The sequence below is a fragment of the Myotis nattereri genome, assembly GCF_964212035.1.
Source record: "Myotis nattereri genome assembly, chromosome: 7".
NCBI classification, from domain to species: Eukaryota; Metazoa; Chordata; class Mammalia; order Chiroptera; family Vespertilionidae; genus Myotis; species Myotis nattereri.
In genome coordinates this window covers 13,814,842-13,830,811 of record NC_138082.1, presented here as the reverse complement: position 1 = coordinate 13,830,811, position 15,970 = coordinate 13,814,842, and the positions used below count along the sequence as shown (strand labels likewise).

At 41.2% G+C, this 15,970-nt stretch overlaps 1 protein-coding gene across 1 annotated transcript in view; it reads right to left on the bottom strand.

Moving 5' to 3' along the window:
- Positions 1–15,970, bottom strand: part of ADAM23 (ADAM metallopeptidase domain 23) — a 156,264-nt gene that overhangs the window by 74,035 nt on the left and 66,259 nt on the right. Inside the window, exon 4 of the mRNA XM_081095733.1 lies at positions 11,483–11,546. Coding sequence (XP_080951859.1) covers positions 11,483–11,546 — 64 coding nt within the window. The remainder of the gene's footprint in view (positions 1–11,482; positions 11,547–15,970) is intronic.

Below are 15,970 nucleotides of genomic sequence, written 5' to 3'. Positions count from 1 at the left end.
TCCTCTTTGGATTCCTTTTGTTTGGGGTTCTCCGTGCTTCTTGGACCTGTAAGTCCATTTCTTTCACCAGGTGAGGGAAGTTTTCTGTCATTATTTCTTCAAATAGGTTTTCAATATCTTGCTCTCTCTCATCTTCTGGCACCCCTATAATTCTGATGTTGGTACGCCTGAAGCTGTCCCAGAGGCTCCTTACGCTATCCTCGCATTTTTGGATTCTTTTTTCATTTTGCTTTTCCGGTTGGGTGTTTTTTGCTTCCTCGCATTTCAAATCATTGACTTGATTCTTGCGCTCCTCTGTTCTGCTGTCAGGAGTCTGTATAATATTCTTTATTTCAGTCAGTGTATGCTTAATTTCTAGTTGGTTCCCCAATATAACATCGAGGGTCTCATTAGTTTTCTTGTAGATCTCATTAAGTTTATCGGCAGCTTCTAAACAGTTCTTGAGAGACCTTAAAAGTGTGGTTCTGAACTCTAGATCTTCCATTGACAATTTTGTCCTGTTTCTTTGTCTCCGCATTTTGTTATGCTTCCTTGGTGCACCCCCTAGTGGTCTTTGTTCGCAGTCTTATAAATCTTGATTGTTGTAGCTAATTCCAGGGAGGGTTTGACCTCCAGGCCAAGTGGCTATGAGAATCAGCTGTGTCTGCAGTGAGAGAACTTCTGTCCTCTAGGGAGGTGCTAATCTGGCGTTTGCCTGAGGCTATCCGGCAAATGCCTGTGTGCAGGGCTTGGGCGGGGCGGGTCGCACAGGATCAACAGGGTGGGCCGGAGAGAGCAGTTATGGCCGCTCTCAGTCCTGTCCCCAGGGGCTCTGCCTCTCTGAGTCCCAGCACCCGCTGCAAAGCTCGGAGAGAAAGCTGCACTCGCTCTGACTGAAACCAGACAGTCGCGCTTCTCCCGTTTGAGTCTGGGTCCCTAAAGACTCGCCCGGATCTGGAGCTCAGAGTCTGCGACTCCCTCCCGATTGAAAACGCCAACCGAGCCCTCCGCCGCCAGCCCGCTCCGCGCACTCCGCACCTCAGAATTTGACTTCAGCACTGCGCCTCCTCTGAGTGTCCGTATGCGTTTCTCTTTCCTCCTAGTTGTAGGACTTCCACTCAGCCAGCTTTCCAGTGGTTTTGGGTGATGTCCGTTCCGTCTTTTAGTTTCACTTTTGAAGTAGTTGTTCAAAGCAGCAAACTCCGGCGTTAACCTATGCCGCCATCTTGGTTCTCTCCCCTTGTTCTTTATCGAAAATTTCTTTTTCTATCTTTAAACTTGAGTGATCATTTGGGTGGGTAGAGAATTCTAGAATAGAGATTATTTTTCTCTTGGCATTTTGCATAGTCTCACAACTTCTATGTTCCTGTTGTGAGTTGGATGTAATTTTAATGATAGATATTTTCTATGATACCTATTTTCCCTTTTCATGAAGACATTAAGAAATTTTAGTTATTCCCATTTTCATAAAATCTCACGACATGCATTGGTGTGGGTCTTTGCTTATTCATTGTGCTGGGCACTCTGTTATACCTTTTAATCGAGAAAATGCATGCACTTCAGTTCTGGGAGACTTTTACTGTTTCTCTGATAATTCCCTCCTTTCCATATTTCTCTAAAAACTGACTTCTTCTACCAGAGTACAGAATATATGGCTGCCTGGCTATATGAGGTATGGAGTAGATCAGGGATTTAAATAGACTCCAGGCAGACTTTTAACCAACCTTTCTGTTTTCATGTGCCTTCAATCCCTGAGCCTTTCTGGGTAAAGTGGCATGAGCTGGCTGGCTTCTGGGTTTGTCCAGAAGAACTTGGGAGAGCAGGAAAAGCTCAAACCTCGGACAATTACTCCTCATCCATTTTCTCTCTCCTACAATTTTATGGACACCTCTCATCTGCTGGCGTTTCTTCTCTTGGCTTGCCCTTTTTACTTCTTAACTATTTGAGTTAAGAAGGGAATAAATATAAGCATTGAAGTCACATTGTTTAACCAGAAACTTCCTATTTATTTTCTTACGTAGAATATACTGGACATACTTTGATTTTTTTATTGATGATTTATAGTCATTCTGATCACTGCTTATTATACTGTACTACAATAGCCTCAGAGCATAATACAAATTTTCCATGTTGGTTGTCTAAATTTGGTATTATAACCCTGATAATATTTTATAAAGGTTGCTTTTCAGTTCTCATACAACCATCTTGTATATAAATTTTGACTTGTATATAATATGTCAAATTCTATTTGCATATTCAACTCTGGAACTTATAAGGACAAATGGTATCACACATCTCAGCACTTTCAGAATCCAGGTCATGACTCTATAACTAAACTTCAGACTCTTCACATGATTCTAAAAACAGTCACAGGTAACTGCAAATTCCATCAAACTGGTTATTTAGCACTTTGTATCATACCAAAAGGCTATCTTAAATCAGGTGATTATTAGAAATGCATAGCAAACACTGTCATATTTACTTGACCTTTCTAAGAAAAACTGTATTTTCCAGATACTCCTAAAAATATTCATTTTTCCCCAGAAAATATTCCCAAGTTCTTTTTTTAGATTTAACTTGCATTGGAAACTGAAGGTTGATGCTCTCTCAGTATAAAGGCCATTGTTACCTGTTTTTATTAAAACAGGGTATTGTCCGAAGGAAACTGCTTTAGTTCCCTGTATATTTAAATGTGGAGCACCATATTTTTCGGACCGCAAACAAGACTTGAAGTAACATCCAATCCCTGATGTTTATCATCACAAAAAAGTGTTAATATCTAATTATGTAGTTATACTAAGCACTATAAATAGTTTGCCAGGTTCTAATTCTGTATGGGTGTTAGTCGTATTAAAGAATTTTCTGAGTTACTAATTACTAAATATATACCAAGTTTTCAAGAAAGCATTACCAGTGAAATACTATTTAGCAACTCTCCGGATCTATGCAGCATTTTGTAAACACCACTGCGAAGGAACATCCTGAGGTATTTCATATTAAATAAATCCCAACTGAAAAGAGGCATTCCCTCTTGGGAAACAGGGTAACAGTAGTGGAGCAGGCAAAGAGGTCACTTTTAGTGGGCTTTGTCCACAGTGGCACTGGGCAGTCAGCTCTGGGGTGCCTTCCACACAATAGCTAGCCATCTTGAACACCCACTATCTCACAGTAACCACTACCTCCATGTACAGAGAGGGAGGCATTGTTAAAATGCTCTTCCAACAGCAGGAAAAGCCAAAATGAATCCCACACCTTCAGGCTCTCGGATTAGTCAGGAAGGCCTCAAGCAGCTCAAGAGTGCTGGCCAGTGAACTGGAGACCACCACCTATGCGTGGGACACATCGGTGACCAGGCGAACAGTAGGGAGGGGGGCCCCAAAGGGCTCCTTGGGCACACGACACCAGTCTATGGGGGCCCCCGGAGGCATTTCGGGATACAAAACTGTCAGTCAGTTCATTAAATTGAACAAAGTGGAGCGTCTGATAAGTGAGAGTTACTGAGTAGTCAAAGGAACTTAAAAATCCTAGTAAGTATGCTCCCAATGTTCTCAGCCTCCCACTGGCACAGAGCGGAGCGCTCCACAGCCAGGTGGTGCTCCAGTAGCCCATGCGGCTCCACAAGGCTGCCGAGCTAAGGAGTCCCCTGGAAACCACCAGGCCACTCCTGCAAATACCGGAACACTGAAGTCATGTGCATCCTTTAAGACACTTCGTAAGCAGACGTGGCTGGGGCAGCAACTCTGTGAGCCTGCTGATAACACAGAGGAGCGAAAGATTTGGATCCCAGGTATTATTGATCAAATGAAGGAATGGTGTTTTTTTTTTATTCTTACTCACTTTAAATACAACCTTTTGGAAAATGAAACCTATTGCTTCAATTTACTTTACTTTAAAATTGCCCCACCTTTGTGTCTGCTTGATGACCTCATCTGCTTCAGTCAAGTTCTATCACCCAGTTCATATCATCTTCATTAAGAAACTCTCATAAACTCGGCCGTTCATGGTGACCAAGCTCTGATTTTGTCAATCAACTCCTGAATGTGTGGATACACATTTGAAAAGAAACTACATAGCCCTTAGTTCCTATTTGATATCCCAGGCTCTATTTCTAAATATAACAATATACTCACTATTCTATATGCATATCTTTAAATTCCTCAAACTTATCAACCAGCAGGGTGTATCAATCCTATTTAATAAATCAGTGGGCTGGTAAGCAAAAGAGAAAAAGATATCTATAATTGGACACATAGATCTGAATTTGAATGTGGCAGAATAAGAAAATGAAAAATTATTTTAGAGAATCAGAGAACTTGTGACTGCGACACCAGTTGAATTATTTACCTTCATTAAACTGGCAGTGATATTCAAGTATGAAAACAGTTTGGCTGTACCAATGCCATATAAATTTTTAATAGCTCACACAAAATTATACTACTCAAACTTAAAATAGCTTTGTGAGGAGCCAGTACTGTCTGCTTTCTTGATTTCATGGGGATTTTTTTTTTTAACTTTCAGGCCTGCCCTGAGCCAAGCCCACCAAGACCCATTCCCTCTGGCAATCCCTGCCCGGAAGTCTTTGGGGAAGAAGGAAATTTAAGCTGAGCCACAGTGATTTGATAAGGAAAGCACAAAAAAACACTGCAGGAGGGTGATGTGATTACAGTGATAAAGAAAAGAAGGAAGACAGAGATTTGTATCTATTTGGTTCACTGATGTATATCCAGCACCTGGAACCTAATAAATAGGAATGGCTTATTCATGAGCCTAAGTGGCAAAATCTTAAAGGAGCAGAAGATGGATGTTTGTTGAGAAGGTAGTTAAATAAACCATCATTCCCCTATTTGAGGCTTTTTTCCTTTGAAATATAATTGACAAACCATAAAATTTACTCTTTAAAAGAATACAATTCAGTGGTTTTCAGTATTTTCAGAGAGTTGTGAACCCATCACCACTATGTCCAGGATATTCTGATCACCTCACAAGGACACCCTATACTAGCAGTCATTCCCCATTCGTCCTTTACACCACCACCCCCCCAGCCCTTGGCAACCACTAATCTACTTTTGATCTCTATGGATTTGCCTACATATTCTGGACATTTCAAATAAATGCAATCTTATAATATGTGGCCCTTGGTGTCTGACTTCTTTCACTTAGCATAATGTCTACAAGACTGATCCACCGTGTAGCATGAATCAGGACTTCATTGTTTTGTATGTCTGAATAATATTTCTTTGTGTGATAGCTTATATACTGGTCAACTTGAAGTATGGTAGCAACCATCTCAGGTAGAAACTGTAGTTTAACTCTAACCCTGCTGTTTGGCTTAACAATAGAAAAGTTATTTTGATTTTCTGAATTGTATACATCATTCCATTTGATTGAATGACTATCCTATTGATTGTTATCTCACTGGTTTTAGAAAGCACATTCTTCTGTACCTGGGAAACAGGACAGCACAATTATCCTAAATTGTCTTAGTGGACACAGATAATACATTCCAGTTGACTCAGTGGTCCCAAGACCAGGACAGCACAATTACTCTAAATTGCCTCGATGGCTCTAGATAATAAATTCCTGACAACTCAGTGGTCTCGAGACCCGAGGGCTCTAGATAATGTGTTCCTGTCAACCCAGCCATCCCAGATAATGTGTCTCTATCAACTTAGTGATCCGGAGACCCAAAACTGTAATTAACATGCTTACTTCTGCTTCTGTAAACTGCTTTTTTGCGAACCAGGTTCCTCATTCCAAACCCTGGGATGTAATCAATACCTTTGTGATTTTTGCCTATATAAACCTGGTTTTTCGACCATCTTGTTACTATGAGATTTGGGGAATGGCCCCTCATAGTCCCGGATTGCAATAAATGTGACTCTTTAATTCAGCTTCTTGAGGCATCCTTCTGTGATTCGTGGGGTACATTACAACAAACTGATGAACATTTGGGTTGTTTCCAATTTTCTGCGATTATAAATAATGCTGCTAGACATATCCACGTACAAGTTTTTGCTTGGGCATATGTTTTCAGTTCACCTGGAGATGTAAAGGCTTAGAATTGCTGGGTCATAAGGGAACCCTATGCTTAGCATTTTGAGGAACTGTCAAACTATTTTCCAAAGCAGCTCCACCATTGTGCATTCCAACCAGCAGTGTATCAGGGTTCCAGTTCTCCATTCTTGCCAACACTTGTCGTTGTCCATCTTTTTTATTATAGCCAACCTAGAGGATGTGAAGTGGCACCCAAGTAAGTTTAGAACCAAGTAAGAGTGACACAGGACTGAAACAAATAAAAAATAGATCACCTTCATTTTTGATAGCACTAAACTGGAGGAGAGGGTTCACCGAGAATCCAATAGGCCTGCTAATGCTATACCCTGAGTTATCCAGACTTACCCACCTAAGCACAGACAACATGGGGCAAACAACCCTTTTCACCTCCCCGCTTCCCAGGCTGCCACTATACAATTGAGAGCATGGAAAAGTAGAGAGAAGGTGCTCTTCCTGTAGGGAGGTGATATCACAAAAGAAAGAGAGGGAGGGACTACACAGTCATGCCCAACCCCTTCCCACCAGTTAGGTCACTCATGACCCTGGGCAGGAGTGAGCACGGGAACAGGAAGAAGTCAGGGTGAGAAAATAGAGCAAGGAAAGGACAATTTCCCTACCCAATAAGGTCGAGGGAAGTAGGGATGGGAGCACTGCATCTCTCTATCCAATCTTATACTGCTGGCCAAGTGGTAGCTCTTTTTATCAGCAGAAGAGAAACCAAAGTGTTAGCAAGCACATACAGTTAATGGTTCACCTTAAAGGGGTTTAATAGAAATATGCTAAATTTAAAATATTCTTTTATGCTGTCAAATGGATGTCTAATTCTTTTATAAGAACTAAAATACTAACAATTAATTTATTTTTAATAGGTTCATCAACCAAGTTGATCAACAAGTCAACAACACTGCTTTATTGTATGCTGTGTGCAAAGCACTGTGCTAGAAACACCAACAAAAGCTAATTTGGTGTCAGATGCAGAACAAAAGTCTCCCCTCTATACTTACTGACTACCTGGCACCTAGGCTATGCTACCTACTTAGGTGGTTGACCTCTCCAGTTCCTATATTTGCTTCATAAGAAAAAAAGTCTTCTCATCCAGCAAAAGTAAAAGCCTAAGACATGAGACCCTTCTGAGCTGGAAGTGGGAACTAGGTAGGAGCTAGGCGATGATGAAGTAGGAAAACCTAGACGAGATTCACAAAGTATGGACTCATCACTTTGTCTCACATTAATTCCCAGAATATATTAAATGTCCACATTTATATTTAACTTCAAAGCCAACAGGCTATTAGTGAATCTGTTTCTCTCTAATCATGTGTGTGTGTGTATTATGTATGTATACTTTTGTCTAAATCAGCGGTTCTCAACCTGTGGGTCGCGACCCCTTTGGCGGTCAAACGACCCTTTCACAGGGGTCGCCTAAGACCATCCTGCATATCATATATTTACATTACGATTCATAACAGTAGCAACATTACAGTTATGAAGTAGCAACGAAAATAATTGTATGGTTGGGTCACAACATGAGGAAGTGTATTTAAAGGGCCAGAAGGTTGAGAACCACTGGTCTAAATAGTCTGAGATCTTTGGAAGAAGGTTTGCACAAAACAGGTTTATTTAACCCAAACAATCTTATATGTTAATTTCTGGTACTCTGTTTAAGATTTTCTTTAACAACATGGAATGCAATGTGAAGCTTTTTTTTTTTTTTATTAGTTAAGGCATTACAAATGTGTCCTCATCCCCCCCATTAACCCCAACCTCCCCCCACCCCCCGCCCCGCACACTCATGCTCCCATCCCCCTGTTGTCCATGTCCATTGGTTTGGCTTATATACATGTATACAAGTCCTTCGGTTGATCTCTTCCCCTTACCCCCGCCCTCCCCTACTTTCCTTCTGGGGATTGATAGCCTGATCGCTGTTTCTCAGTCTTTGGGTCTGTCCCTTTTCATCAGTCTATGTTGTTCTCTATAATCCACAAATGAGTGAGATCATGTGGTATTTATCTTTCTCTGACTGGCTTATTTCACTTAGCATAATGCTCTCCAGTTCCATCCATGCTGTTGCAAAAGGCAAGAGTTCCTTTTTTTTTTTTTACCACAGCATAGTATTTCACTGTGTATATGTACCACAGTTTTCTAATGCATTCATCTGCTGATGGGCACTTAGGCTGTTTCCAAATCTTAGCTATGGTGAATTGTGCTGCTATGAACATAGGGGTGCATATATCCTTTCTGATTGGCATTTCTGGTTTCTTGGGATATATTCCTAGTAGTGGGATCACTGGGTCAAATGGGAGTTCCATTTTTAGTTTTTTGAGGTAGCTCCATACTGTTCTCCACAGTGGCTGCACCAGTCTGCATTCCCACCAGCAGTGCAGAAGGGTTCCTTTTTCTCCACATCCTCTCCAACACTTGTTGTTTGTTGATTTGTTGATGATAGCCATTCTGACAGGTGTGAGATGATAACGCATTGTTGTTTTGATTTGCATCTCTCATATAATTAGTGACTTTGAGCATGTTTTCATATGTCTTTCGGCCTTCTGTATGTCCTCTTTCGAAAAGTGTCTATCTAGGTCCGTTGCCCATTTTTTTATTGGATTGTTTATCTTCCTTTTGTTAAGTTTCATGAGATCCCTGTAAATGTTGGAAATTAAACCCTTATCGGTGGTATCATTGGCAAATATGTTCTCCCATATAGTGGGTCTTCTTGTTGTTTTGTTGATGGTTTCCTTTGATGTGCAAAAGCATTTTATTTTGATGTAGTCCCATTTGTTTATTTTCTCTTTATTTTCCATTGCCCTAGGAGCATTATCAGAGAAGAAATTCCTTCGGCATATGTTTGCGATTTCGCTGCCTGTGGATTCCTCTAGTATTTTTATGGTTTCCTGTCTTACGTTTAAGTCTTTTATCCATTTTGAGTTTATTTTTGTGTATGGTGTGAGTTGGTGGTCTAGTTTCATCTTTTTGCATGTATCTGTCCAATTTTCCCAACACCATTTATTGAAGAGACTGTCTTGACTCCATTGTATGCTCTTGCCTCCTTTGTCGAATATTAATTGGGCATAGTGGTTTGGGTCAATTTCTGGGGTCTCTATTCTATTCCATTGATCTATATGTCTGTTCTTGTGCCAGTACCAAGCTGTTTTAAGGACAGTGGCTTTGTAATACAGTTTGATATCTGGTATTGAGATCCCACCTACTTTGTTCTTTCTCAGGATTGCTGCAGCTATTTGGGGTCTTTTTTTATTCCAGATGAATTTTTGGAACGTTCGTTCTAGATTTGTGAAGCTTTTTTTAAAAAAATGTTTTTAAAAATATGTATGTAATAGTGGTGTGAATGTGAATTTATATATAAACTTTCAGAAAGAAAAACTCAAGATGTAACAAAAGCTTTAAAACAAGGTGCCTGTCCTGACCCAGAAAAATCCCAGTATCAGAATTAATCCTTAGCAATGATCAAAGATGTGTTCAAATATGTCTGAGAAGCCTTTCTTTAGAGTTGGTTGTATAGTGAAAGATTAGAAACAATCTAAATATCTACTAATTTGGGATTTTTAAACAAATTATAGCAAATAAATAGGAAAGAATATGTATATTTTAAAACGAAAGTTTAGGAGATTATTTAACATATGTTAAAATGCTTATAATATTGTTAGGTTAAAAAATCCTGCTACCAGATATTTAAGGGGCATATCATTTAAGTTTGGGAGGGAGGGATATATATATATATATATATATATATATATATATATATATATATATGTATATACAGATATAGACATAAAAACCAGACGGTTACCATTAATTCATTATATACGAAGAGTTTGGGTATATGAGCTGTTTGGAGAAAATGGGTCATAAATAAGAGTAAAGCAATGACCACAAACACAAACTGCAATGAACACTTATTTGGCCAGCGTTGAACTACCCTTTTTTTTTAAGTTTTAGTTTCAACTGACACAAGATTTGGCGTGTCTTACTAATGATAAGACCTCCTCTGGGGACCTCCAATGACCTCTGGAGGCCGTTAGCTACTCTACTTTTAACATATATATATATAAACTTCTTAGTGATTAGTTTGGGTCAGGTTACTGCAGCCTGCAAAGGTGGCTTGTTTGCTGAGTCTATAAAGTTCTCTGCAATCTCTACACCACACTCATGACTCAGCATCCGCAGTGCTCCCGGCCCTGGCACGAGGACAGAGCTGTGGCTTGTACAAGTGCCAGGAAGCACCGTTACCTTGCTTGATTTAGCATTTCTGCTCACTTTCCACAGCATTAACTTTTAGGGAGACTCAAACACCACCATCACCACCCTCCCCACCCTCCACATGCAGCCTCAGGCAAGAACTGACAGGCTAGTAAAAATAATATATGGACGTTCTTAGTCTGTGGTGGAAAATTTCACAGGTTTAGAACACACATCAAATCACTAATGATGGGACAGTTATAAATCCTGAGCAATGCCAGGTCCCCCTGGGCAGTATTAACAAGTAACTATTTGTCGCGAGGCTATCAGACTGACAAACCCAGTTCTCTGTGCTGCACAACCCAGCAAACCCACACATTAAAGGTCCACTTTTCTACCGATACTCTAGCAATTCAGAAAAAAAGAATCCAATGACTGTCCCCATTTGGCTTGTTCCCCTCTGTCCTCTCCCACGCCTGTGGTATCCGTGGACACTGCTTCGGCTCAACGGCACCCTGTGGACTTCCTGCAGATCCAAGTCTGGATGGAGCCATTCCACTGGCAGAAATCACTGCTCCTTCCATACAAAGAATCCACCTCTGGTTTTCATCTAAACCCCCTTGCTCTTTATTGAAGAGAGCAAAAGTTGACCTCCCACTGAAGGAAATCAAGTACCCAATTACCTTCATATTACAATGCTTGCTGGCAGGTTTATTTGCCTTCTCTCTGCCTTCAGTTCTTCCTTGGCACAACAGGAATAATAATATCCACCTCAAAGAATTGTTGTGGAGATGAGGAGGGAGGGTGCTCCCTAAATCTTCCTTCCCCTACCTGTCCTCTGCCTTTCTGGGGCACTAGAATCACTTGGATTAAATACTCATTCTAATGACCCACCCAGTCTTGCCATTCAGTTTCTATGACCGTAGCCTGGTTATCTACTAATTTAAAATGCTGATATGGAACTGTATAGCTCTTTTCACCATTCACTTACATAATATACTGTATGTGTAACCAAAACAAACGTTTCTTTACTGCCCTAAATATACTGAATCTCTATTGTTATCTTCAACATCTGGAAGTTTTTAATAAATTTCTTCTAAATGTACTTTAAAATTAAAAACATAATTTGTTGTGCCATTGTATAAGACGACAAATACTTTTACTGAAGATAGACATCAAAACCATGTAGTGTGTGCCTTGACCAGGCCTCTGACTAAGTCTATTTATACTGCAGGACTTCATACGCTGTTAATCGTACCTTAGAGTACTGTGGTTTCCCATTCTCATAGTGAATCTCCACGTAATCAGAAGACAGCAAGCCACTACAAAGGAAAGACAATAGAGTGAGTTCTGCGTCTAAGAAACTTGGAGGTTTAAAAATAATCAGCTCAGCAAATGGATATGGGGGGCATGTACACCACAGACAAGTAGCTACAGTCCAGAGTACAAAAAAGGTCATCATCAAGTCTCGAGGTTATCCAGCAACAAATCATCCCTCAGTCTGTTCAAAACACAAGACACAGGTATTTAAGGGTGAGCTTCTTTTATACACACTATTCATCATTTGATTGATATGTCAATTAATATAGAACAAACAAAGAAGTCAGGGAACAGGAGGAGTTAGGCCCTGTAAAATCCCACTATAGTGTTCTAAGTAATTAGAATCTCATAAAGCATAATCACTGAGAAGAAGGATAGAATGAAGGCCGGGTAGTAGGCTGTTCAGGCCACAGGATCCCTATCACAACTATTCAACTCTGCTGCTGCTGCATCTCAGAGCCAGCCACAGACAACATGCAAATGAAAGAGCACTGCTATGTTCCCATACAGTTCATTTATGACCACTGAAATGTGAATTTCACATAATTTTCACACATCGTGAAATAGTCTTCTTCTTTATTTTTGATCAGCCATTTAAAATTGTTAAAAACATTCTCAATCCAGAATTGTACAAATCCAGGAAGGACTGGATTTGGTCCAAGGGCCATAATTTGCCAACTCCTGAAATAAAATCACAGTTATGTACATAGATTTTGAAGTCAGAGGAAGTAGGCTTTAAAGCCTAGCCCAGCCCCTTAATAATGGTGTGACTAAGGACAAGTTACCTATCTATCGGCCTTTATGGGAGTCAAATGAAGACGAGAAAGAGTGTGAATCTCACAGGACACTGTGAGGATTCAATGACAACACATATGCAGTGCTTAGCCCAGAGCTCAGCATGGAACACGCACTCAGCAATGGCATTGAGGCCATCACTCTTGATTTTAACTCAACTTCTTCAAACACATTTCTCTGTATACAACGTGGGACATGCAAAATATGAAAGAACACTGGGCTGCGTCAGGGCGTTTGGATTCTCATTTGAATTCTGCCATTAGAAGTAACAAGAAGTGATAACTCCAGTTTACTGAGCACTTACTATGTCCTAGGCACAGTTCTAACGACTGTAGGGGTATTAACTCATACAGTCCTATGGGTAACTGAAGGACAACAGTAGGTTCTTCTATGAGTCAGATGTGTGTCTTAAACGTAGGCCTCCATTTCCTCTCCTGCAAAAGGAAGGGCTGGAGCAGATGAGCCCTCAGGTCCCTTCCTGCTCGGACAGTCTGTTTTCTGTGACTCGGCCTAACTGTAGGTTTTCTTGTTAGGAACTCTAGACACTATTTCTTTAACCAACATAGGATAGGACTCATGATTGTGCAGTTCTAAAATGAGCGAATGAGGAGGCTGGAGGAGGGTTGGAGCCAGTCAGCAGAGTTCCTGGGAGTCGCACTGCGCAGCTGGCATGGTTTCCTACGTGAGCCGAAGGGCAGCCTTCACTACACAGAAATAAAGCACATGCCTGTGCCCTGGACAGGTTTTTCTAATGGAATGACTAATTAAATGTGTGTACCTCTTGATGATTTTACATGGCACATACTCATTCCCTTTTAAAATCTAAACAATAGTTAAAATAACAATTCTTGACTCTGTATTCTTGGGAATACCTGACAGGGTGCAGAAACTTCTTTCATATCTACTTAATGAAGTCAGCTAGCAGCACCGGGAATATACATAAACAGGGCTGTTGATAATAACATTTCTCTGAGGAACACTTCCTGTCTCACCAGGAGACAGAGAGGTTGCGCTAACTGAATTCTAATTACCTCTCTCTACAGGTAATTCATTATTTTCAAAATTCTCAACCACACAGTCACTGGAGCATGTCTAAAGGTGGCAAATAAAAGTTCTTTTAGACTGCTACTTTTGCTTGTAATTACAAAGGCAGATGGTTTTCTAACCATTAACTGCCAGATCTGATAAAGGTCACTTTAATTATTCTATTTTTCCATTTTAAAGGGCCGCTCCCTCCACCCCACTCCCCCAAGTTACACACTTCCTTCTAGTATTAACTGCTTTGGGGAATATTAAAGAAGAAAAACAGCTCCTTTTCTAGGAGCCTGTAACAGACACCAAGATAGACATAAAACGACACCATATGCTCCCATAGCCCATTACTCCACCTTCCAACTTCCTATAAATAGCACACAGCCCCATTTGCTCCATCCTTTCCTCCTGGCTGACACAGCTAACCCTCCCTTAAAACTTTCTTTCACTCACTGTAGCATCCTTAGCACCTGCATGATGCCTAGCGCACGGTAACCCTAATCAACATTCGCTGTGTGAGCAAACATCGACCAACATCTAGGAGATGTCAGGCCCGCACCATGAAGGGTGAATGGTTTCTAGCGTTTTGGAAAATAACTTGAATCCCTTACTCTAAAGAATGAACCACTTTCTTTTAGGTAAACTTGTTGTGAGAGCTTGTGAGTGGGATAATCAAGCATGTTGTTCAGAATAAGACAGCATAGGTAACAGGGCCTGGGGCGATGAGGAAGACTCCTAGGAAAGGCAGGCACTGGGCCCCAGGTAAACCATCTATTCTCCACGAATGAAAAATCATTCACTTAAAACATAGTGGAACTACCAGTCTCTAGAACGTCCAGTTCTGAAATGAGCAGGTTGAGCTCTCGGGCTGCATCTCTGATGAGGACGTGGAGTGGATAGCTGGGAGCAGAACAAGTTCTTCTGAAGGGACCTAGAAGCCATCAGGGCAGGCTTTCCCTCACCAGCAGAGCTAAGGAAAACCTAGAAGAAGAGCAGCAAGCACCAAGGCTTACCAACTGGGTGCTACATCATTTACCCAAATCAGGCCATTTCTGGGAGGAAAAAGAGGTATATTAATAATTATGCTAGGACTACAGACATACATCAGGAAGGACTGTTCTGGGGAAAGTAGGGCAAATCTATACTAATAAAGGGGTAATATGCTAATTAGACCGGACATCCTTCTGGACAAAGACACGGTGGTGGGGGCCAAGGCAGAGGTGGTTAGGGGCAACTAGGCAGGCAAGCAGAGTGGTTAGGGGCGATCAGGTAGGCAGGCAGGTGAGTGGTTAGGAGCCAGCAGTCCTGGATTGCGAGAGGGATGTCCCCCAAGGGGTCCTGGATTGGAGAGGGTACAGGCCGGACTTGCACGAATTTTGTGCACTAGGCCTCTAGTGGTTACAGAAAGGTCAAATTTAAGGTACACACATCAAGTTCTACATGAGAGGTCAGGCAAGTCTATGGGTGAAAAACACCCTAAAGGTGAGATGCTACTAAGCAAGCAGTGTGTGAATATGTCTCCTCTGCACGTTGTTTTGGGTTCTGTAATTGTTTTACAGGACACCATTTTAAGACAGTCTTGTGTAGGCACCTCAGTTTCTCTTTCTCAGCACATAATATCAGCAGGTAGCTGTTGGGAGAAGAGTGAGCAGTGGAAGATGTGGAAGCTGGGAAGCTGTGAGTCCACGGTCACTCTAGCAACCTGGACTTGTCAGGTCTTGACCCGCCATGCCGTGTGGCACAAATGCCTTTGTTCTGAAGTGAACAGTAGCACAAATATCCTAATTCAAGCCGCACTGGTGAAACACATAAATTAGTTTCCATATGTGTTCAAACTGGAATTGGAACAGAAGTCAATAGTTATGTGAGCAAAGAATGAAAAATTATGTGTAGAAAGAAAGGAATGCAGCTAATATCCACTTTCATAATGCTCTCATCTGATTATCCTCTGTCTGACAGTGTTTAACTTCCCAGTATTGGGAGCCCTGATCATCCCAAATGGCTCTTAACAGATTCACCCACGAAGTCTGCTGCCACCCTCCCCACCAGGTCTCACATTCATATTTAATGACAACAAATGCTGGTCACGGTGAATATTCTCAACTTCGTGGAGCTTCAAGCATAAAGAACATTGTACAATGAAGCACTGTGCCCACTCCCTCATTACACTACAGCAGGCGTCCTCAAACTACGGCCCGCGGGCCACATGCAGCCGCCGAAAACATTTATCCGGCCCGCCGGGTGTTTTTGCCGCCGCTGCCTGTCCTGCTTAGCAGCCGACTCGTCCCGGGCCCGCAGTGCGCATGTGTGGAATGTCTGAGGGACAGTGAACTGGCCCCCAGTTTAAAAAGTTTGAGGACCTCTGCACTACAGGCTTCTCTATTTTCCTTTTATTAAACATAAATATTTTTAATTTATCCAATACTATAAAATGCAGTGAAGAGAGACACAGAATTTAAACTCGGCACATTCATACACACATAAGACTGTAACCTTACAATAATCCTTCTGCCCTTACATTGCTTTCCTTTTTTAAAACAATAGACTTAAAAGTAAAATGATTTCTCAATCACTTTTCTCAAGTTTTAAGTTTGATTTC